The 24,141-nt window shown below is 38.4% G+C and overlaps 2 protein-coding genes and 1 gene segment (V, D, J or C); 1 reads left to right on the top strand and 2 right to left on the bottom strand.

Moving 5' to 3' along the window:
- ccdc177 (coiled-coil domain containing 177) overlaps positions 1 to 24,141 on the top strand; it is a 170,051-nt gene that overhangs the window by 68,178 nt on the left and 77,732 nt on the right. Inside the window, exons 2-3 of one of the 2 annotated variants that reach the window (XM_080293706.1) lie at positions 20,012 to 20,152; positions 20,409 to 20,503. The gene's annotated coding sequence lies outside the window, so the exon portion shown is untranslated. The remainder of the gene's footprint in view (positions 1 to 20,011; positions 20,153 to 20,408; positions 20,504 to 24,141) is intronic. The other variant, XM_026152108.2, reaches the window with a different exon arrangement.
- Positions 2,905 to 3,879, bottom strand: LOC145422453 (T cell receptor alpha variable 5-like). The segment is given in 2 exon segments: positions 2,905 to 3,528; positions 3,701 to 3,879. Coding segments are annotated over 2 exon segments (540 nt in total).
- Positions 13,031 to 22,143, bottom strand: slc2a1c (solute carrier family 2 member 1c). 2 transcript variants are annotated; one of them, XM_026152121.2, is made up of 11 exons: positions 20,982 to 22,143; positions 20,578 to 20,662; positions 20,032 to 20,130; positions 19,186 to 19,346; positions 18,857 to 19,097; positions 17,179 to 17,341; positions 16,753 to 16,937; positions 16,128 to 16,229; positions 15,777 to 15,878; positions 15,293 to 15,496; positions 13,031 to 14,812 (listed from the first exon to the last, which is right to left on the bottom strand). In XM_026152121.2, the coding sequence occupies exons 2-11, from the start codon at positions 20,590 to 20,592 to the stop codon at positions 14,633 to 14,635; spliced, it is 1,452 nt and encodes a 483-aa protein (XP_026007906.1). In that variant the 5' UTR covers positions 20,593 to 20,662; positions 20,982 to 22,143; the 3' UTR covers positions 13,031 to 14,632. The 2 variants fall into 2 exon arrangements, with proteins under 2 accessions (XP_026007906.1, XP_080149847.1); XM_080293721.1 differs by lacking the exons at positions 20,578 to 20,662; positions 20,982 to 22,143 and having other exon boundaries at positions 20,032 to 20,523.

Genomic DNA, 24,141 nt, shown 5'->3' with positions numbered 1-24,141 from the left:
GGGAGGTGTCAGCAGGTTTCTACTTCATTTCTTAAACTAGCAGTGGAAAACACTGTTGTCATTCGACAATCTATGGGCGTGAAGATTTAATTTATTGAGGTCTGTCTCCACCTACTGGAGTGAGGGTACTGTAAATGGAGCACAAGCCATGTGGCTTCTATAGAAACTGACTTGGTGTGCCGCTGATTATTAATTCAACACATGTATTCCTTTTGTTTCTTTTCAGTGGGACTGTATCTAAAACGGTAAACATTATAACTGGTGAACACAATTAATTTTATAACGATGAATTGATGTGGTTTTAGCTGATCATTGCATCTTTGCCCTGTGTTTTCCCCTAGATTATGGAGTCTCTGTGACAGACCTGTGAGTTTAACACAAACTTTTACTACATGCGATATATATTTGACACAGTTTTCCATTGAAACACTCTGAAAACCCCTGGAACTCTTACATTATTGGGAAAAATATGAATATGTTCATCAGATTATAAATGACCTGAAGTCCACTTGAAAATGAAGAATAATCAGAGGACTACCTGTTTGATGAAAACAGTATCCATGTCCTATTGGCTGCAGGTGAGACTGTCGCTATAGTTTAGAATTGATCCCACAAACACGTATTTTGTGTGCGTGTACAATGGGATGCAAAAGTTTGGGTAACCTTGTTAATAGTCATTATTTTCCTGTTTTGGTTGTTACAATAAAAAATGTCAGTTAAATATATCATATAGGAGACACACATAGTGATATTTGAGAAGTGAAATGAAGTTTATTGGATTTACAGAAAGTGTGCAATAATTGTTTAAACAAAATCAGGCAGGTGCATAAATTTGGGCACCACAAAAAAGAAATGAAATCAATATTTAGTAGATCCGCCTTTTGCAGAAATTACAGCCTCTAAATGCTTCCTGCAGGTTCCAATGAGAGTCTGGATTGTGAAATGATTGTCTGGTTGAAGGTATTTTGGACAATTCCTCTTTACAAAACATCTCTAGTTCATTCAGGTTTGATGGTTTCTGAGCATGGACAGCTCTTTTTAACTCACACCAAAGGTTTTCAATAACATTCAGGTCTGGGGACTGAGATGGCCGTTCCAGAATGTTGTACTTGTTCCTCTGCATGAATGCCTTAGTGGATTTTGAGCAGTGTTTCAGGTCGTTGTCTTGTTGAAAGATCCAGCCCTGGCACAGCTTCAGCTTTGTCACTGATTCCTGGACATTGGTCTCCAGAATCTGCTGATACTGAGTGGAATCCACGTGTCCCTCAACTTTGACAAGATTCCCAGTCCCTGCACTGGCCACACAGCCCCACAGGATGATGGAACCACCACCATATTTTACTGTAGGTAGCAGGTGTTGTTCTTGGAATGCTGTGTTCTTTTTCCTCCATGCATAACACCCCTTGTTATGCCCAAATAACTCAATTTTAGTTTCATCAGTCCACAGCACCTTATTCCAGAATGAAGCTGGCTTGTCCAAATGTGCTTTAGCAAACCTCAAGCAGCTCTGTTTGTGCTGTGGGCGGAGAAAAGGCTTCCTCTGCATCACTCTCGCATACAGCATCTCCTTGTGTAAAGTGCGCTGAATGGTTGAACGATGCACAGTGACTCCATCTGCTGCAAGATGATGTTGTAGGTCTTTGGTGCTGGTCTGTGGGTTGACTCTGACTGTTCTCACCATTCGTTGCTTCTGTCTATCCAAGATTTTTCTTGGTCTGCCACTTCGAGCCTTAACTTGAACTGAGCCTGTGGTCTTCCATTTTCTCAGTATGTTCCTAACTGTGGAAACAGACGGCTTAAATCTTTGAGTCCATTTTCTGTATCCCCCCTCTAAACCATGATGGTGAACAATCTTTGTCTTCAGGTCATTTCAGAGTTGTTTTGAGACCCCCGTGTTGCTACTCTTCAGAGAAAATTAAAAGAGGAGGGAAACTTACAATTGACCCCCCTAAATACTCTTTCTCATTATTGGATTCACCTGTGTATGTAGGTCAGGGGTCGCTGAGCTTACCAAGCCAATTTGAGTTCCAATAATTAGTTGTAAAGCTTTTGGAATCAATAAAATTACAACAGTGCCCAAATTTATGCACCTGCCTGATTTTGTTTAAACAATTTTTGCACGCTTTCTGTAAATCCAATAAACTTCATTTCACTTCTCAAATATCACTGTGTGTGTCTCCTATATGATATATTTAACTCACATTTTTTTATTGTAACAACCAACGAAAATAATGACTATTAACAAGGTTGCTCAAACTTTTGCATCCCACTGTATGTGCACATGTGTGTTTATATACATACTTTCTAATTGTAGATGGGATTGTAAATGTCATTTAGGATCCCCCTTAAGTCTGTAAATGGCTTAGCCAAGACTTCAACTGTTGCAGCTGGCACTGCAGATGTTCAAGGCCAAGTGTGAAACACCGGAAATGAGAATCAGCGCCTCCAAGTGCAAGACCTGCAAAATGGTGATGTACCCACAGAGGGTCAGAGTCACTACCCCAGGTGGAGAGTCTTGTTCACAAGTGAGGGGAGGGAGGAGCATGAGGCTGACAGACAGGTTGAAGCGCCGACTGCAGTGATGTGGACACTGTACTGATCTGTTGTGGTGAAGAGAGAGCTCTGCGATCCTGTTGTCTGTGGTGTCACCATTCACACGATGAATCAACGTTCAGTTGTGAGTATTTGTGGTCCTTGACATCCCCCTACAGTTCATGATCTGGAGTTTTTGTAAAGGTGTTGAGTGTGGCTGTATCACTGTGCTCACTCACAGCACAGAAACATCATTTGTTTCATTAGTTCTCCAGGCAGCTGTCTGTACCAGTACATCTGGTAATAGCTACTGCCCTTGGTATGGCTGCGGTGTATAGTTGCATCTTCATTCTCTTTTTTCCATAACATGGAAATCTGGTTGGCATCACTTCCATAGGTTTGACCTGTGTGTAACGATAAAAGTTATCATCTCAAATTTTGTTCATTTCTACTTGTACAGCATTAAAGATTTTTAATTTTTTAATTTTTTAATTTTAATTTTTTTTTCCAGAATTTCCTGGAACAAAATAACTGTAAGTTGAAATAAATTGTTTCAAAACATTAAGAAGTTTGAGTTGAATTGGTATGATGAATCCACGTTCAGTTGTGAGTATTTGTGGTCCTTGACATCCCCCTACAGTTCATGATCTGAGGTTTTTGTACGAGTGTTGAGTGTGGCTGTATCACTGTGCATACTAGCAGCACAGAAATACAAGCCTTGATCTCCTGGCACCAAATTCTTCACTATCAGTGTCCCACTGTGAGCGTCAGTCTTGGTGGCTGAGAATTTGTCATCCCTGAAGTCTGGTTCAAAGTCGGGTTGGGAGTTTGGAGTAGTAAAAACCATTTGTTTCATTAGTTCTCCAGGCAGCTGTCTGTACCAGTACATATAGAAATAGCTACTGCCATAGGTATGACTGCATTCTATAGATACATTATCACCCTGGTTTTTCCAGAGTATGGAGGTCTGCTTGACTTCCCCCCCATCAGTTAGACCTGTGTGTAACAATAGAAGCGATCATGATCAGTTGTTCATTTCTACTAAGCATTACATATTTTTTGTTATCCTAAATCTCTTAAAACAAAATGACAGACAATTAAAATAAATTGTTTAAAAACATGAAATGGTTTAAGTTGAATTTGTATTATAAAGTTTATTGGGAATTACCTGATACCCACAGCAATAAGAATAAAAATATGAGGCGACGTCGTTTGCTCATGATGAAGATGTCCACATTCTGTTTGGCATGACCTGTTTGAGACAGTTGTATGAAGAGTTGGAGGCGGGAGTGTTGCTCAATGAAATTGTAAGTATATGTGACGCTGCTGGTCCGCCTACAGGTCATGATTTCCATTAACAACAACATATGATGACTGAGGAAGATGTACATGGTGCTTTTTTTTTTTTTGATTGTTTTTTGAAATTGTCTCTGCCTGACTGAAATTCTTGACAAGGGAACTGGTCCAGCTTGATTATAGGAATTGCATGTCAGTGTTCTGTCAGTGAACATAATTAATTTGTTGCTGCTTTCACCATTTACAGCAAATCTTAAGGATTTAATTGAGCCTGAAATGTGACTTCAAAGGGGATCAAACTTGTTCAATTAGTCAGTCTCTTTTTTTCAAAGTCTAGATTTAGTTGCAGACTGGCAGCAGGTGTTCAGATATGAATCTGTCAGAGAGATTAGAAGAGGTTTTTGTATTGACTTCAGTGGAATCTGTATTCATGTGCTGACTAGCAGCACAGAAATACACAGCACTGTCAGTCACAGAAACATTAGAAATGGCCAGGTTTCTGCTGTCACAAAGTTGTGGAAGTGCATGAATCTCAAAGAGCTGTTATCCTATACTGTTTTCGTTTTTTGCAGAAAAAACAAGTAATGCAAAAGGTCCTGAAATACTGAACGCTCTAGATGGGACCTTAGTCAAAGTCACCTCTCATCCATAGCAGAAGCATCAAACAATAGAGGTGAATGTGTTTGATAATGTCTGTGTTGTAGTAGTCTTTGAAACACGAATAAATGACAGTATGAATTTATATTGCTATGAAGAGTTGCAGGTGGTTGTGTCACTGCTCTGTGTGGAGCTCTGTCATCTTGTTATCTGTGGTGTCACCTTTCACACGATGAATCAACGTTCAGTTGTGAGTATTTGTGGTCCTTGACATCCCCCTACAGTTCATGATCTGGAGTTTTTGTACGAGTGTTGAGTGTGGCTGTATCACTGTGCTCACTGACAGCACAGAAATACAAGCCTTGATCTCCTGGCACCAAATTCTTCACTATCAGTGTCCCACTGTGAGCATCACGCTTGATGGTTGAGAATTTTTCATCCCTGAAGTCTGGTTCAAAGTCAGGTTGGGAGTTTGGAGTAGTAAAAACCATTTGTTTCATTAGTTCTCCAGGCAGCTGTCTGTACCAGTACATTTGGAAATAGCCACTGCCATAGGTATGACTGCATTCTATAGATACATTATCACCCTGGTTTTTCCAGAGTATGGAGGTCTGCTTGACTTCCCCCCCATCAGTTAGACCTGTGTGTAACAATAGAAGCGATCATGATCAGTTGTTCATTTCTACTAAGCATTACATATTTTTTGTTATCCTAAATCTCTTAAAACAAAATGACAGGCAATTAAAATAAATTGCTTCAAAACATGAAATGGTTTAAGTTGAATTTGTATTATAAAGTTTATTGGGAATTACCTGATACCCACAGCAATAAGAATAAAAATATGAGGCGACGTCGTTTGCTCATGATGAAGATGTCCACGTTCTGTTTGGCATGACCTGTTTGAGACAGTTGTATGAAGAGTTGGAGGCGGGAGTGTTGCTCAATGAAATTGTCACTCCGGATGTAGATGCAAGCATACATCCGCTGCTGGTCTGCCTACAGGTCATGATTTCCATTAACAACAACATATGATGACTGAGGAAGCTGGATTTTAGAACATGTTGTATTTTTTTGATTGTTTTTTTGAAATTTTCTCTGGCTGACTGAAATTCTTGACAAGGAAACTGGTCCAGCTTGATTATAGGAATTGCATGTCAGTGTTCTGTCAGTGAACATAATTAATTTGTTGCTGCTTTCACCAATTAAAGGAAATCTTAAGGATTTAATTGAGCTTCAAATGTGACTTCAAAGGGGATCAAATTTCATCGGTTAGTCTGTCATTTTTTTCAATGTCTGGATTTGGCTGCAGACTGGCAGCAGGTGTTCAGATATGAATCTGTCAGAGGCATTAGGAGAGGTTTTTGTACTGACTTCAGTGGAATCTGTAGTACTGTGCTTACTAGCAGCACAGAAATACACGGCACTGTCAGTCACTGAAACATTAGAAATGGCCAGGTTTGAATATTTTTGGCCATCTCCATCAAAGCTGATTTTCCCTTTGACATCATCCTCAATGTTTGGAAATTCCAGATTTAGGTGTCCCAGAAATTGTAGGACTCCTTTTTCATCTTGCTTGTACCAGAGAATGACCTGATAACCTGGTATGCTGTGTGAACATTTGATTTCACTTTCAACAGATTCACCAATTCTCTTAATGATGGATGGAGGTGTTTGGTTGGCACGTTTTGTGTCAGATGCCCCTGTGGAAAAGCAAAAAAATGACATTAAATACAGAAATCTTTAACAATACATTATGTGTTTTATCATTAGTGTTGTTGTTTTCCCTACCTGTCATTTCTGGCAAGTGAAGAAAACAAAATATAGAGACCACAGCAATCATGTCAAACAATTTAAGCTAACTGTCCTTTTGCGTATTGTCAGTTCATCAGCTGTGGATGACAATAAATCGCTGGTAACAGATAACCTGAGGAGGTGTCTGCAGTTGTTTGTGTCATTGCACGTCATAGCTGAGCAGCAGAATCTTCATAAGACAGTCTGTGAAAGTGATGGTTTCATTTATTGAACTCTGTCTCCACCTAGTGGAGTAAATGGAGTTATGGCTATGTGGAGTTAGATGCTGTGGCTCAGACTTTATAGAGGAACAGCTCACAGTGTGGCTGATTATTAATTTAGCTAAATCGATTCCTTTTATTCAGTTTCAGTTAGCTGGATCTAAAACGGTAAACATGACTGGAAGTGAGCACTTTAATTATTACACGGTAGAACATTTACAGTAATTCTGAGTACTTCTTATTTTCTCTATCATACATTTCAGTCACAAATATCATGTGCTGCCAAGAATATTTTTGATCATCTCTATAAAGTCAGAATATAAAGAATAACTGTCACAGATAAAAAGCTGCAGGTGCATATATTGTGTGGTGGGTACCACAGTAGAGGAGATTAGTTGGTAGAACTTTGCACTGACAGTGTGCTGGGGTTTTTGTTCAGATACTGGGTGCATCTGTATCACTGTGTTTGCTCACAGCACAGAAATACAAGCCTTTGTCTTTAGGCTCCAGATCCTTCACTGTGAACGTCCCAGTGTAAGCGTCAGGCTTGGTGGCTGCGAATTTCTCCCTGCTGAAATTTCCAAAATCATGATCAGGTTTTGCTGTACTTGTGAACACAACGAGTTTCATAGTTTCTCCAGGCAGCTGTCTGTACCAATACATCTGAGAATAAGTATAATCCTTTGTGTGGTTGCAGTTTATTGTTGCATACTCGTCCTGTTTTTTCCAAATCATGGAGTTTTGGGTGACATCACTCCCATCACCTGCGAGTTTAACAGAAGATATTACCGCACGCAACCTTTTATATGTAGCACAGTTTTACATTGAAACACTCTGAAAACACCTGAATAACTCTCGGTGATGGCTAAAACATGGAAATATTGCTAAACCTGTAAATCACCTGAAGTCCTCTTTAAGATGAAGCATAATCCGAAGACAAGCTGTTTAATAAAAACAATATCCATGTTCTACTTGAGAGAAGGTGTCAGCATGTGAAGAGCTGCAGGTGAGACTGTCACTACAGTGTGTGATGTGATCCCATGAGCTGCTCTATACATATCATCACTTTCAGTCTAGCTGCAGGTGGGAAACACGTGGCACTCGGTGTCCCCCTACAGTCCATCAGTGCCATGAGTTTTAGTTGTGATTTCAAACTTTAAGACTGATAAGATGTTTGTCAGCTTGTCGGTGCTGAATACAAGATGATAGCTGTCTCTGTATTCAGATAGGAAAAAAAAATGGTGTTTATTTTTTCTTCTGAACATACAAATTCTGGTTCCACACCCTGTGTGGTGTCCTCCAACATGTTGGACTTAATGTTCAGAGCTGTGGTTGCTTTTCAGACATCTTTCAAATTTAGAGTTGAGACATGTCTGAGATTTTACCCACTGAGTGGGAACTGTAAAGCTTCAGTAGAAGAAACTTGAACCTTCTTTGTCAGATGGCATAGATCAATTTATATTCACAGTAGGGCTGCCACAAACGATTATTTTGATAGTCGACTAGTCACCGATTATTTTTGCGATTAGTCGACTAATCAAATCCATTGGACGTAAAACTACAGCTTATTGCACCAGCAGCATCTGCTCTTATATAACTATCATTAGCTTACAGCTTTAAGTGTTTAAGGTGCTAACTAAAAATAAAGACAAAATGAGAGTTTATTAAATTTTAATGAAATCTGCAGATTGTTTCGGTGAAGTTTAATAAACTCCTTGCTATCTAAAATATAACAAGACACCGGAGTAAATTCTCGAGCATCTCACACTTCTGATAATCAGCTGTCTGCTTGACGTTTATTCTGCTGTGTAAAAACTATAACTTTAATCTCAGCCAAACCGATTTACTCCGGAACAAATAAAATACTAAAAAAAGCCAAACAATAACATTTTTAAGTTATCTAAGTGACTTATATTAAATGTTTAACCTGAGTAGCGAAAGACGGCAGTGGGTTTGAAAACGATTAGCCGGGAGTCCGGTGTTCTCACGGCGCTAGTGACCTTGCCCCCGGCTAGCTATCGAGCTAGTGGGTAACAGATGTCTCCGAAAACGTCGGAGTGCTTTTGAAAATACGTGGTGTCTTGATAAACTGAGCAGATATTTGAGGTTTACACAGCTACATTCTCGCCTGAAAATATGTTAAACGTTTATTTTGTGACCCAGAAAGAATAATAAGAGTAATATTAAAACTAACTAGCTGCCGCCATTGTTGGAAACTGAGCAGGGCCGCGCTATGAATTCTGGGACACAGCTGCTTCTTCTTCTTCTTCTTCGGGGTTTAACGGCAGCTGGCATCCTTGTACATGCAGTGCTGCCATCTTCTGTTTCAGTCCGTTATTACACTCTTAAATCCTACTACTTATTCCTGCGGCTTTTGTGATCTTACAAAGCTTCAAACGAAGCGTCGACTATTAAATTAGTCGTCGACGATTTTAATAGTCGACGTAATCGTGACTAGTCGACTAATCGTGGCAGCCCTAATTCACAGGTCTGCTTGATGTAAGGCATGAATGAGTAAATGAAACTATGAATTTATGTTGACATACAGAGTTGCAGGTGGGAGTGTCACTGCTCTGTGTGGAGCTCTGTCATCCTGTTATCTGTGGTGTCACTATTCACATGATGAATCCACGTTCAGTTGTGAGTATTTGTGGTCCTTGACATCCCCCTACAGTTCATGATCTGAGGTTTTTGTACGGGTGTTGAGTGTGACTGTATCACTGTGAATACTGACAGCACAGAAATACAAGCCTTGATCTCCTGGCACCAAATTCTTCACTGTCAGTGTCCCACTGTGAGCGTCAGGCTTTGTTACTGAGAATTTTTCATCCCTGAAGTCTGGCTCAAAGTCAGGTTGGGCGTTTGGGATAGTGTAAACCATTTGTTTCATTGGTTCTCCAGGCAGCTGTCTGTACCAGTACATCTGGTAAAACTCTATTGTCATGATATGGCTGCAGTTTAGAGTTGCATCTTCACCCTGGTTTTTCCAAAGCATGGAGGCCTGGTTGATATAACTTCCATATGTTCGACCTGTAATGATGCACATTATTATAGGTTTTTTATTTTCCTTTCTACTATTTTTAGCATTAAAAAAGTGTTTTGTTATCCAAAATTTCTTAGAACAAAATAACTGTCAATTTAAATAAGTTGTTTCAAAATGTGAAATAGTTTGAGTTGAATTGGTATAATAAAAGAGTTTACTGCGAATTACCTGATACCCACAGCAAAAAGTTTAAAATGAGGCAGCCTCGTTTGTTCATCATGTTTTTTACAAGACCAGTTTGAGACAGACGTGTGACAAACTTCAGGTGGGAGTGTTGCTTAATGAAGCTGAAGTGTAGAGTGGAGTATATATACTGTTGGTCCCCCTACAGGTCATCACTTCCAATAACAATACAAGATGAGGGCTGAGGAAAACAGATTTTAGAATATGTAGCATTTTTGATCATTGTTTAAAAGTTCAGATATTTTAAATTATTAAAAAGAAAACGGATACAGCTTGTAAACCATATATGCATGTTTGCTTGTTTTTTATGGAGGGTAATTAATATTATGTTTCTTCCAATGATTATAACAGCTATTAAAGTTTGAAAATGAGCCAATAACATATCATCTTAGGGGGTCACAATCTCTGTTTTGTTTTGTTTGTACCAATACATCTGAAAACAGCTAACACCCTTGGTATGGCTGCAGTTTATTGTTGCATTATCATTCTTGTTTTTCCATAGCAAACGAGATCTGGGTGACATCACTCCCATGAGATCAACCTGTGTGTAATGGTAAAAGTTATCATGTGAATGTGTTAATTTTCACAAGCATTCAAGATTATTTGCCATCATAAAGCTCTTGAAAGAATTTAAATTATACATTCAAGTTGAAAACATAAATTATATTAATATGGATTTACATTATAGCCTACATGTTTTTTAATTACCTGATACCCTCAGCAGTCTTGTTTCTTTGTGATCAAGTTCTCAGTGTTCTGTTGGAACAAAACTATTAGAGGTGGTTACATGAGGAGTTTCAGGTGGGAGTGTTACTCAATAAAATTCAATCACATGGCAGAAGCTCAGTTGGATTAAGCATGTTGACCAGGTTGTGACAAACTGCTGAAGTTCAAATCAATCAGCATCAGAATGGGGAAGAAAAGTGACTTTGAACAGATGATCTTAAACTGGTTTCTTGAATATCACAAAGAGCTGACTGTACTAAAATGACCTCCACAGTCACCAGATTTCAGTCACATAGAGAACATTTGGGATGGAGTGGAAAAGGAAATTTGCATCTTGAATCTGCAGCTGAATGTTTTTGCAATTTCCATTAAAGCTGATTTTCCCTTTGCACATTGTCCTCAGTGTTTGAATAATCCAGACTGAAGGTATCCTAGATACTGTAGATCCTGAAAGAAGTTAGCTGTGAGGTGCTCAGGAGCCTTAAGGCTTTTTTTGGTGTGTTGGGCAGATAAGAGAAAGGGTTTTTGTACTGACTTTACAGTGAACTGCAGCACTGTGCTGACTGGCAGCACAGAAATACACTGCACTGTCATTTAACTTTACATTATAAATGGTGAGTGCTGACTTTTCACGGCCATCTCCATCAAAGCTGATATTTCCACTCAGATTGTTTTCTTTTTTTGCCACCTGGATGTTGAGATTTCCCAGAATCTCCAAAGTTTGATGTTGGTCTTGTTTGTACCAGAGAATGACCTGATAATTTGGTATGCTATGTCAACATTTGATTTCACTTTGAACAGATTCACCAATTCTCCTAATGATGGAAGGAGGTGTTTGGTAGACACTTTTTCGCATCACCTGTGTAAAAGTACACAAGAGTTTAAACACAGAAATCATTAAATTTGAATTGTATTGTTATCATTGTTATTTTCCTACCTGTAATTCCTGGAAAGTTAAGAAAACAAAGTATAGAAACCACAACGATCATCTTAAACAATTCAAGCTAGCGATCCTTTCAGTATAGTTGGTTCACCAGCTGTAGATGAGAATAGATCGCTGTTACCAGATGATGACCATAGGAGGTGTGAGGAGTTGTCTACGTCATTGCTTTCACTAGAAGAGAAAAGTGCTGTCATCATACGACAGTCTGTGCAAGTGATTATTTCATTTATTGAGGTCTGTCTCCACCTACTGTGGTAAGGGCACTGCAAATGAAGTAGATTCCTCTTTCTTTAGAAACTAACTCGCAGTGTGGCTGATTATTCAGCTCAGTGGATCTCCTTTTATTTTATTTTAGTTTGACTGGATCTGAAAAAAAAAGTTAACATGACCAGAAGTGGACACTTTAACTATCATATAGTAAAGCATTTACAATTTTAAACACTTGCTAATTATTTCTCTTTCATACATTTAAGGCACAAATATCATACATTTGTCTTTTTGCCTTGTACAATTAAAAGCTATAGAGACATGTTTTTGATTTATAAAGTCAGAATATAAAGAATAACTGTCACAGATAAAAAGCTGCAGGTGCATGTATTGTGTGGTGGGTACCACAGTAGAGGAGATTAGTAGGTAAGACTTTGACAGTGTGCTGGGGTTTTTGTTCAGCTACTTGGTGCATCTGTATCACTGTGTTTGCTCACAGCACAGAAATACAAGCCTTTGTCTTTAGGCTCCAGATTCTTTATTGTGAATGTCCCAGTGTAAGCGTCAGGCTTGGTGGCTGCGAATTTCTCCCTGCTGAAATTTCCAAAATCATGATCAGGTTTTGCTGTACTTGTGAACACAACGAGTTTCATAGTTTCTCCAGGCAGCTGTCTGTACCAATACATCTGAGAATAGTCTACACTCTTGGTATGTCTGCAGTTTATGGTTCCATCTTCGCCCTGTTTTTTCCAAATCGTGGAGTTTTGGGTGACATCACTCCCATCACCTACGAGTTTAACAGAAGATGTTACCACACACAACCTTTTATATGTAGCATAGTGTTTCACTCAAACACTGTCAAAACAAAACAAAACATTCACAACAACTGCAAAAACATTAAAAATGTTGATCAGACTGCAGATTACCTGAATCCCACTTTAAAATGAAGAATAATCCGAGGATGACTTTGTTGAGAACTGTATTCATGTTCTGTTGGACAAAAGGTGTCAGCATCGTATATACTGTAGGTACAGAGATATGTAAAGCTGCTGGTGAGACTGTCCCTCTAGATTATATTGTCCCCAGATTCTGAGGAACTGCTCTATATGTAGCAAGACTTTCAGTCCAACTGCAGATGTAATATAATTGGTACTCTGGTTCCCCCTACAGTCCATCAAAGCCATTTTACTTATGTTATCATTCGAAATTCATAAAAAATAAACTAATATCTTGTAATTAAAAAATAAATAAATACTGTCTGCTGTTACTTTTATGTTGCTATGGGTTTTCTAGCTGTGAAATAAAAGTTTACACAGCAGTCCTTCTGTGTTTTACTCAAATCACAGTGACTAAATAGGATCAGTTGAAAGGGTGGTGAAGGTATTTTTAATAATATCCTCAAGCAAAACAAATGCATGGCTTCATGGATTCAATCTTCCTTTTTTGTTTTTGTCAGGATGGGTTATCAGAGAAAATTACTTGATATTGCAGTTTTTTTTAATACACTCATTTATTATAACAATACAGTATTGTTGTTGTTTTTTTATTTACAAAGGCTACACATAGCAGTGTGAAAACTGTTTCCTGTCTCCCTTTCACCGTGCTGTCCACTTGATCAGTTGTCTCCTCTTTGCTGCACCACTAACTAAAGCCACTTAAGTCATTTACCAACATATATCTGCATGTAGTTTATGGATTAATAACTAAAAGAGACGGTTTGGTCCAGTAGATGGCGCTGTTTACATATTTTTACACAAAGTGTTGGAAAATGGAATGAAATCCTGAATGTTGTTTTCTAAACACCCTGCTCGGTCGATCTGCCTTTTAAATCATAGTCTCTGTGGACTTTGCTTGTGTGTCTAAAAAGAAAAAACAAGCTGTCCATAGACAAATGAGAACATATCCTTTACAAGCTGACTGAGTTCTGGCTCTGTTTTTGAGTTATTAGAAACTGACTTTGAATAGACAAGTACAGCATTATTCATTTCCATTTTATTCTGACCCCCTGCTGTTTTAAAAGCCAAACTTGTCCTCTAATCTCCTGGTCTCACTCCCTCTGCGGTTCCTGCGAGTCAAAGTGGATGGTGTTGGATCACATATTTATCCTCAGAGCTGTGGTTGGTTTTCAGGCATATTACAAATATACACAATTCAGAGACATGTGAGATTTTGCACACAAATAATGAATTGTAAGGCTGCACCGCTGAGAATCCAACTAAGAAAGGCTCCATAGGAGATCGGGTACAGATGGTGCCTTAAACTAGGCTGAACATTTAAAAGTACAATTTTTAGATAAGCAAAAACATCTAATTGGATCACTACAAAACCATTTTTAAGAATTACAATAATCTCATTTGCTACCTGATATTAAGTTAAGATATAACTAGCAGATTTATGGAAATAACAAGAGGGAAAGAAGTTACAGGAACTCTACTAAACATTTTGGACATGCTGGAAGTGTTCTAACTTTCTTGTTTGCCAGGCAGTGTGTCACGGTACACTTGTGTGTTAAAATTAAAAAAAGAGGCTTGGTTGATGGTGTGGAAATAAATCCAGTGTTTTTACAAGCTATAAACTATGCAAAGAATGTGTTGCAAACTTTTTCCACTATTCCCACAATCTCCCCCTAGTGCTTTTACAAAATAACAACACAATGACCACAAAATGCCTCATACATGCAGGATAAATATAAACTATAATCTACTTTTAATATCATTTTTTTAGTGTCATTTTGCTGGAGAGCCTAAAGAAGTAAGGTAAAAGTAAGAGTCAGAACCTGTACCTAATGGAGTTAAATTTTGGTGCTCTGAGTTTGAATAATTATCATTTTTGAGCTCTGAGTATTAAAATGTCTTTGCATAAATAATATCTGTGCGTGCTTTGAGTAACAGCAATTGCATTGATAAGATGGTTTGGCATTTGTGGTTTTCTTGTTTTGTGTTAAAGATTTGTTATTTAAAAGTAAATTTTCAATGCTGTGAGCACCAGATTTATATTCAAAACAGTTTTGTAGCATATTTTTTGTTGCTTTAAATTGAATTGACTCGTTACACACTGATTATTGACCACCATCAATCAAAACTGACACGTTGCTCAGGTGAAAGTGTTGAATACAGTCTTATTGTGCAACGGGATGCCCTCTGCTCCTCTGAACTCCTCTGCGATGTCATCAAATGTACGACCCTTTGTTTCCGGGAGGCGAATCCAGGTGAAGGTGAAGGCGAGCAGAGCCACGATCATAAAAAGGAGGTAGACATAAGCACCACAGATTTTCTGTGTGAGACAGACAGACAAGAATCCCTTTTTTAATGTTTTTTATTTGACCTCTGCTTACCTAGGAATGGTCACTTGAGGTGGGAATCTCATACCACAAGAGCAAAACAATGTTAAAAAGAGAAGGAAAGAAAGCAAATACAAAAGGTATTGATTTGGTTCACTGGTCTTAATTTCATGTTGGCTGCCGTTTCTGCTGCACTATAGGGAACAGATGCTTCTTTTGTTAACTGTAATTTAATTACTTATTACATTATTTCAAGCTGGATTTAAAGGATTTAGCAATAGATTTATATGTTTTGCTATAGATACAGATGTGCAGTATAACAGATGGAGCAGATTTATGGCCTGTATTTAACAGCTATTTCTCTGAGGTGTAAGCAAACTCACAAAAGCAAACAAGAAATCCACCTTTAAAGTTTCCCCTGAAGTCTTGCTTGGTCATACAGCATGCAGGCCAACGGTATAAATGTTACGCACCAGTAATGGAGGAAAGAGAAGTGCCAGAACAAACTTCCCTCCCCAGTTGAGCAGGCTACTGAAGGCCATGGCTATAGGTCTGCCAGACTGGTCGAACAGCTCGGCAGCAATGAACCAGGAGATCGGACCTGGGCCCAGCTCATAGGCTGAAGTCAGGCAGAAAACCAGCAGCACTTGTAGGCTTCTGAGTTCTGGGACCAGATGCTACACAGTAAAATAATAAATTGGAAGGATGGTTGTAGGTTAGTCATGTAGACATGTAGAAAATTCTGTTAGGTTAACATGTAGATGGTGTCTTTCTCTCTATTGTTTAAACTTGAAGCTTCCTTTTCAAACATCCTCCAAGCTATGCCATGGTTTATTTTTCATATTATCCATTTAATCATGTCATAAGATCGGGTTTGCAGAAGTTGGATATACATTCAAAACCAGCACATAACTTTTTTCTGCACAAATGGAAACAACCACACATAGATGATTTTACCAGGACAGAATCGACTACGGTCATGATTAAGTTGCACACTGCTATGGAGATGAAACCAGTCAGGAGCAACCGCCTCCTCCCTGCCCTCTCCATCAGGAAGAACTGGAGAGGAAAAAACAACACACTGGTATTAAAATGCAACACTATCCCTTTTGTGGTTCATGCTGTTAAACCATTCATGAAGAAATAATGACAAAACTTCATGCTTTCTGTGACAAAATCAACAAAATAGGGCACAGCTGATTTAATGATTATATTGAGCAACCTATTAAATATAATAAATAATATTGTTTCGCATTCAAAAACACACTGAACTGCAATATAAAGGATCAGCACTTGGTTTGTACTTACTGCTACCAAAGTGAACGTCAGATTGACGGCCCCAACACCCAGTGTGAGATATTTGGCCTGGTCAAACTTGGCCTGAAACATTTTGGTGGAATAGTTGATTATCTGGAAGAAAAGCACAGGAATTTAGTTTAGTTTAGTGAGTAACTGAGAAATATTTCAATGGGGTTTTTTTTAGGGTTGAGATATTGCCTCAAGCTCTTCTCAGGGTTACAGCAAGTGTGCAAAACTGAAAAAGAAAAGAAGCCAATGTAGAAATGCCAAGTACTCCTTGAGGCACCCTCCAAAAGTGAGTAAGCCACCTTTCCATCCAGAGGAAAGAAGCTAAAAATCCCCACAAAAGGGATGGGTGTCTTCATGTAAGATGGAACTGGCCAGTCTCTGCAGCTGTCAGGTACAGAGAGACTGGTAAATAGCAGCTTAACCTGATCAGTTTGCCTGATCAGTTCATATTTTGCATCAGTTTGTTGGTGTCTTTCAGAGTTAGGTTACCATAGCATGACACCAAGGAAAAAGGTAAAGCTAAAGTTGAGGCCAGGAGCTTTTACTTCATCTATTTCAACACATAGAAAATGAGAAATATATGTCAGAGAAATATTTTTCAGATTAAGAGGATTTTATCACTAACCGCATTGAATCCAGAGAGCTGGCTTCCCAGGCTAACAATCAGGACAATAATGATCGGTTGCCTGTAGCTGCGTTTCTTGAAGAAATCCTGGATGGTGACACGACTCTGTGTGTGAGCAGCTTCCTCTTTCATTTCTTCCAGCTCAGCAAATACATTTTCTGCTCTGCCTCTCAGCCTCAGCAGGGCTGCAGGATTAAAGAAACAACTTTCAACATATTCTAAGGGGATGTTTAGGTGAAATCCACAAAGCTGGGATAGTAAACCGTAGTAAACCATTTCTGCATTTTAACTTCTGGAACCAACTTGAGAATGTCATACAAATGAATTCATCTCTTTTAATATATCATAATACAAAAGAGTAATCTCTTTAGAGAGAGGATGATTTATTAAACGATATGAACAGTAAGTCCAGTGAGTGGAACCTACCACTTTTGGCCTTGATTTCTTCTTGCCGGTTGATGAGCAGATAGCGGGGACTCTCAGGACAGAAGGGTAGGATCACATACTGTGTGAGGGCCGGGATGAGAGACAGGGACAGCATCATGGCCCAGTCATGCTCTGTGCCCAACACTATCTCGAGACCAGCCACCTGCAGCACACGAGCAGCTAGTTTCATGTCATATCCATGTATCGTATAAATCCTTATTTGTGTATTATGGGATTTTGATGAACTTAAATAAAAACAACAGATTTTGAATGAAAACAATGGAATTTGAATGAAATGAACATAATTTGAATAAAAGCAAAAGAATTTGAATGAAAACAACAACATTTGAATAAAAACAACAACATTTGAATGAAAACAACGGAATTAGAATGAAAAGAAGAGAATTTGAATGAAAACAACAGAATTAGAATGAAAAGAACAGAATTAGAATGAGAAGAATCGAATTTGAATGAAAACAACGGAATGTGAATGAAAAGGACAGATTTTGAATGAAAACAAAAGAATTAGAATCAAAATAATGGAATTTGAATGAAAAGAACGCAATTTGAATGAAAACAAAAGCATTAGAATGAAAGCACGGGAATTTGAATGAAAACAACCGAATTAAAATGAAAAGAAAAGAATTAGAATGAGAAGAACAGCATTGGAATAAAAACAAAAGAATTTGAATGAAAACAACAGAATTAGAATGAAAAGAAGAGAACTTGAATGAAAACAAAAGCATTAGAATGAAAGCACGGGAATTTGAATGAAAACAACAGAATTGAAATGAAAACAACGGAATTAGAATGAAAAGAAGAGAATTAGAATGAAAAGAACAGCATTTGAATGAAAAGAGTAGAATTAGCATGACAAGAACAGCATTTGAATAAAAACAACAGAATTAGAATGAAAACAACGGAATTTGAATGTAATCTGAATGAAAACAAAAAAAAAATAGAATGAAAGCACCAGAATTTGAATGAAAACAACGGAATTAGAATGAAAACAACAGAATTTGAATGAAAACAACCGAATTAAAATGAAAAGAATGGAATTTGAATGAAAAGAACAGAATTTGGATGAAAACAAAAGAATTAGAATCAAAAGAACGCAATTTGAATGAAAACAAAAGCATTAGAATGAAAGCACAGGAATTTCAATGAAAACAACGGAATTAAAATGAAAAGAAAAGAATTAGAATGAGAAGAATCGAATTTGAATGAAAAGAACATTCTTTTTCTCTCAACAGGTGATCCAGGAGATTCTCCCCCCCCTTTCTCACTGTCCCTCTCCCCTTCTGTTTTTCTTTTCCTTCCTCTTTCTTTCTCCCTTTCCTATCCCTCACTCATGTCTGTCCCGTCTGTAACAACTGAAAATAAAATAAATAATAAAAACAAAGATCGATCAAATGGACCAATACGGCAATGCCACGATGATCCATTTGGCAAAATAAATCCATTGGGTATCCTTGTTGGTCTTCAGACAACAATTCTGACGGCTAAAGAACCAAATGGGACAGGCAAAAAAAAAAAAAAAAAGAATGAAAAGAACAGAATTTGAGAACAAACAATAGAATTTGAATGAAAAGAACAGAATTTGAATGAAAAGAACAGAATTTAATGTGTCTCCTTACCAAGAGCAGTAAGAAGTAAGTTAAATGTAAGCTCAACTCACCACACCCACCAGGATGCCTGCAGCGAAAGACACCTGGTTCAGTGTAGCAAATGCTCCTCTGAGGTTGGTGGGGGAAACTTCCTGGATATAGAGGGGGTTAAGGCTCATCACCAGGCCACAGAACAGACCAAAAACCAGTCGCCCTAGGATGAGGACCTCAAATGACTCGCTGGCTTTGGAGGCAAACATCAAACATGCTCCGACCACAGACAAACCGTTAACTATCAGGATGGAGTTACGCCTGGAGGGGAACAAGCAAATTTATAAGGAGGGGTGGGGGGAAGCAAGCACTGTTGGAAACTTTACAAAAGTTAGCTTGGTTTTCTTACCTGCCGTAAGAATCTGCCAAATATTTGACTCCCAGCGAGCCCAGTAAGGCTCCAAAATCTTTAATGCTGACAGAGAGTGACCACAAGAAAGTAAGACTGTGATCTGAGATTGATCGGTTGTGTCTGGCTCTCCAGGTATTGTTGAAAAACTCTTCGATAATCTAAACAACAATGCCAAAGTGAATCAGTTTGCACTGGTAACTCAATTAGATGCAATGACATGTTTTTTCACACACACACACACACACACACACACACGTAAAACACACACACACACACACACACACACAAAAAGAGTTTACAAAGATGTTTTTATTCCTCTTTTTCCATAGATGACTAATACAGTGTTCAAAATCATTCATGTGTTGCTTCTTTTGTAACAGAAACACTTCCTCCACAAGAACTATTTCAGGAATTATTGTCTTGGGATTTTTGAGTGGGTAGAACAACTGCTTCATTTTGTAAAGTTAGAACAGTATACCTGTGAAAATGGAAAACCATTCCAAAAAAGGGAGCCAAATCCAAAGCTGAGACGGAGAGTTACCTTATTTAGTGCTTTATTGAGGCTCTGTGATATGTTTGACAGGCAGCATGCTTTCCAGCATTCCCCTCTGCATAACTGTTATATCTGGACAATGTAGGCCTTTTATGGAAAATCAGCCAGACGAGAATGTCTACTTTTTGATGTCTGGAGTTATGTTTTGTTGCAGTTTTATACTTCCAAAAGTAATTCTATTGATCAATGCAGATTGCTTTGTATAGATTTTAATTTACACATCACACTTATAATACAATTTGAAACATAAATCTGTGTGCTGTCCCTCAGATGCTGCTAGCTCTGTTCACCTTGGCCGGAGCGTTGATGTTGCCAGTGTGGTAACCAATCTGCAGGGAGCCGATCACCGCTCCCAGGATGGACGTCACAAGCGTGGCTGTCAGATGGCTCTGCCGCAGAAACAGAATTGAGGTTAGCACCATTTCTTGTTTTATATCTTTTAATTCATAACTAATAAGAGAACGCTACCTCTTAATTAGGTCATTTTAACCCTTTACATTCTTGTTTTTTCTTTCTTATTTTGGATTGACTACAATCATCATAAAAATCCAAAGTAGTTATGGTTATGATTAAGCAGATAGAAGACAAATACTCAATCCATTACTGATTTCTAACCTTATGACCTCAGTTCATTGATTAACATTCCTGATCCCTCCCATGATTCCAGCAACCAGGCCAATCATATGAGTACTTGTAAAAGTCCAGCTTGGCAAGAACAACAAGGGTTTGGCGCACTGGCAACATGTCCAGAGTTTTAGTCGAGTAAGTGATACTGCCTCGCTATGTTCATTCTGCCTCATTCACTCGTTCACAGAAAAGCATTGATTCAAACAAACCTCCTGAGATGCCATTTGATTGTCTGAGATGGTGTATCACTCCCTCGGGATGTATGTGCATTTATTTTTCTCCTGGTTTTGTTATCTGTAAAAACCAGATAGTGGGGGGGGAAAGTCTAGCAGTTGTAGTTTAGGAAGCATTAGTGGTAGTATAGGAGTTTTCCGCAAAATGATAAGAAAAAGACTCGGCTAACAACCAGAGACACTGAGATTTTTTTCTGCAGTGCAAATTTCATATACATATATATATCAAATACAGTGTATATGACTAAATGTTTTTGAACCACAGTGCGGTTCCCCTACAGCATCACAAAACATGTTTCATCAAATAAAAATCAAGCAACTATATGAAACTATATACTTACTGCATACAAATATTTTTGCTTGTCTTTTTGCATGCTTACCTGTGTTACTGCATCAACCAGACTGCTTGATTTGTCCCGAAACAAAGTTGGAAGACCATATCATCTATATAAGATTGTCCTCACCACTGTTCCTGAGTGTCCTACGTTGATCGCTTCTTCATCCCTGAGTTTTAGATATGACTGTGTATCTAAACCAACTACCAGCTGAAACTTCACACACACACACACACATTGTACCAGTGACCACAGTGACGAAGTCACACCTAGCTGGTGAATTTGAGGTATATCTGATAAAATGGCAGCAGTGGGCCTCCTCTGGTTCTCGTGAATCCGCTGATCAACATCCTGAGTTCCCACTGACTCTGGGTCTGCAGCACTCAAACCTCAAATTGCTTTGAAAACCGCAAAACTGCCCCCAGTTAAGGTTTTAAGAGGAACCGTTTGGTGCTTTGAGTAGGCCACGGTTTATAATCGCATTTATCAAAGATGGAAAAAGTCAGGTACTTTTGTTATAGTGTGGCATGCTAAAGTTTATCAAAGCCTAAATGTCCGTGTTATCACGAGGTCGTACTGCATTCTTTGCAGGGTTTCCCATGCTTTGGCTGATATGTTCTTTGGGCACCTGGTAGCATTTTCTGTCTTGGAATCCCTCAAGTGACACACATCTGTGCATGGTAGTTTGTTTGTTTTTTCAGGCCGGAGTCTTTTGGAAGTATAAATCTGTATTCTTGTATGGTTTGCCCTTTTAAAACAAATTGCTTTAGAGAATTTAATTGAAACAACAAAGATTAACTACAATGGGAGGTTAACTAATTGGAAATTTAGGGTAAAGAACTGCTGCTGCAGAGGTGGCATGTGGATGGAAACGACAACACCCATCACACAATGCTGTCACAATTTAGGGCCTCAGGGCTTTTATTGATAATACTGTGATGAAGTATAAGCATGTATGTGTACTTTCACTCCTCTTCCTCCTGCTTCCATCAGAAGAATACTAGCACGGAAATGCAAGTTTAGTCTCAAAATGTCAGTATGTTTGCTGACGTGATAAACTCTTCCTGCGTTTTTTGTGTGTATTTACAAAGGAACTGCTCTAAAATGGTCCCTATTCATCTACTGCGCACATTACAGCGTTACCCAAAACTTTAATGATGGCAGTCAAATACAGAAACTATGCAAAGGGGGAACACGTAAAACAATAATAAGTTTCTATCTGATTTTGGCATAATTGTGTCTCTCTGATTTCTAATAGTCATCCAAACAAACCTTATGATTGAGTGATTGTTATAGGTGATATGAACTCATCTCCAGTGTTCACCTTTGAAGATATACTATTCCGGAAAGCTTAATTTCATTATTCCATTGCTTTATTTTCAGTCAGTGAATTGCTCAATTCTTTTTGCTACATCCTGTTTCTTTACATGGCTCGTTAATGTTTAATCCAATCCAGTTTTATTGAATAATTATTGCACAATCGAGTATGTGCTTATATCTGTGCTCTGCGCTAGAATTCACTAAAGACAGATGTTTGAATATGCTATATGTTTGCTCAAAATGTGGGTTAAGTGTGTCTTTATGATGAAATCATGTAAGCTAAGCACACACCTGTCTCGTAAGAAAATCCACAAGCCCCCTAACAGTATTTCATTGCCGAGACTCATAAGCCAAATGAATATAAATGCTGTAAACATTTCCCACACTCAGTGCAAACCACATCATTTGAAAAAAAATTTTATCATTAATTTTAAGTTGAATACGTTCGCATAAATATTAAATGGCCCCTAGAGCGTAGATGATGAAAAGCAGATCATCTCAGCTACACTGAGTCATATGTGAAATGCTTTATATTACAGACGGAGCACAATTAAACGTTATACACAAAAACAGATCTAGCTTCATATTTAAAAACTAGTTCTTGTAAGCCCTAAACTGCTGACTGACATCATAGCTTTGATGTTAACGTTTTTGATGTTAAATAACATGAGATTGTTCATTTCATACAACAAAATGAAATATGTGCTTTCTTCAGCGTGAATAAGAAATATAATCCTTCCAAACTGAAACTTACAATGATTGGAACAGTTCCTTAAGGGTGCTCTATTTTTAAAGAAAGCCAATCACAATATCACAAGACTATATTTATCAGTGATACTTATATTTAGAAGTTTCTGAGCACAAACAAGAAAGAGAAGTGTTTTGGGGCATTTTAGAGAGGGGTCAAATGCATCATCCACCTGCAAGCTCTGTTCTGTTCTGTGCAGCTGAGTTCTTAATCAGCGTGTGGATACGCCCGTCTGGAATATGACCTTTGACCCCTGAGCCCTGGCCTCCTGACAGGCAACCCCTTGACCTTGCAGTCAAGCAGCTGGGCAGGTTCTGCACAGGCACACAAGGGCACAAATGGTGAGCGGTGTGCGCCGTCATCCCCCCACCGTTAATGTTTCGCTATCACCGAAGCTAATGGCTCGCTCTCTAAATTACCTGTAATGGTGGTTTTGGTCTGTTTCTAAGCGTTTCAGTGCGCACAAAGGAGGATAAAAATGCGCAAATTTACTCATCACTACTAAAACATGTGGGAAATATTAGATGGTGGCTAATTGTATTGGACAACTACTTCTTGGACTGATTTCTTCCACACATGATGCTTGTAAATAGACAGCGAGGAAAAAGGTTGAGTCATTAGATGATTACTGAAACTGTTTTAGAATGCATTCCTATCGACTGAATTATCAGCTTTGCTGTAAAACCATCACTTGAGAAATGTCGGTAATTCAAGTTGATGTCTTTAACTCCAAGTCCAGAATCAAAAGATTCTATCTATGCACTTTCTGAACTGCTTATCCTGAATTAGATAAGTGATTTTAAAAAAAAAAAAGATTGTCACTCAATTAGTGTTTAAAGAATTTAAAAAAATACTCACTCCTTTAAGAAAGTTAGATAACACAAAGTTGTAAAACTCCTAAACATTATTCCGCTCCTATTCTGCCCACGTCACTTTCAAAAATCCAAATTCCAGCTTTCACCTATGAAACCCCTCCGGCAACCTGCCTACCCTTCACCCCACTTTCAACAAAGGAGAAAGAACACACACACTAACACACACACGCACATACATCCCTAAGCAGCTGCGTCATTATAAAACTCTTTTGAACTTCACACTGGAAGTCAAATGCCACATGTGTCAGTACAAGACAGATGT

Source organism: Astatotilapia calliptera, chromosome 19 (genome assembly GCF_964374335.1).
Source record: "Astatotilapia calliptera chromosome 19, fAstCal68.1, whole genome shotgun sequence".
NCBI classification, from domain to species: domain Eukaryota; kingdom Metazoa; phylum Chordata; class Actinopteri; order Cichliformes; family Cichlidae; genus Astatotilapia; species Astatotilapia calliptera.
This window is presented reverse-complemented; position numbering and strand designations above follow the sequence as displayed.

Excerpts from the sequence above, each read along its gene's own strand:
- slc2a1c (XM_080293721.1), bottom strand. The coding sequence starts at position 20,163 with ATGGTGCTAACCTCAATTCTGTTTCTGCGGCAGAGCCATCTGACAGCC. Across the intron at positions 15,497-15,776 it reads CCGTAGTCGATTCTGTCCTG|CATCTGGTCCCAGAACTCAG; the intron begins GTAAAATCATCT and ends TTTACTGTGTAG. Across the intron at positions 14,813-15,292 it reads TTCTCTTTCCTCCATTACTG|AAAATCTGTGGTGCTTATGT; the intron begins GTGCGTAACATT and ends TGTCTCACACAG.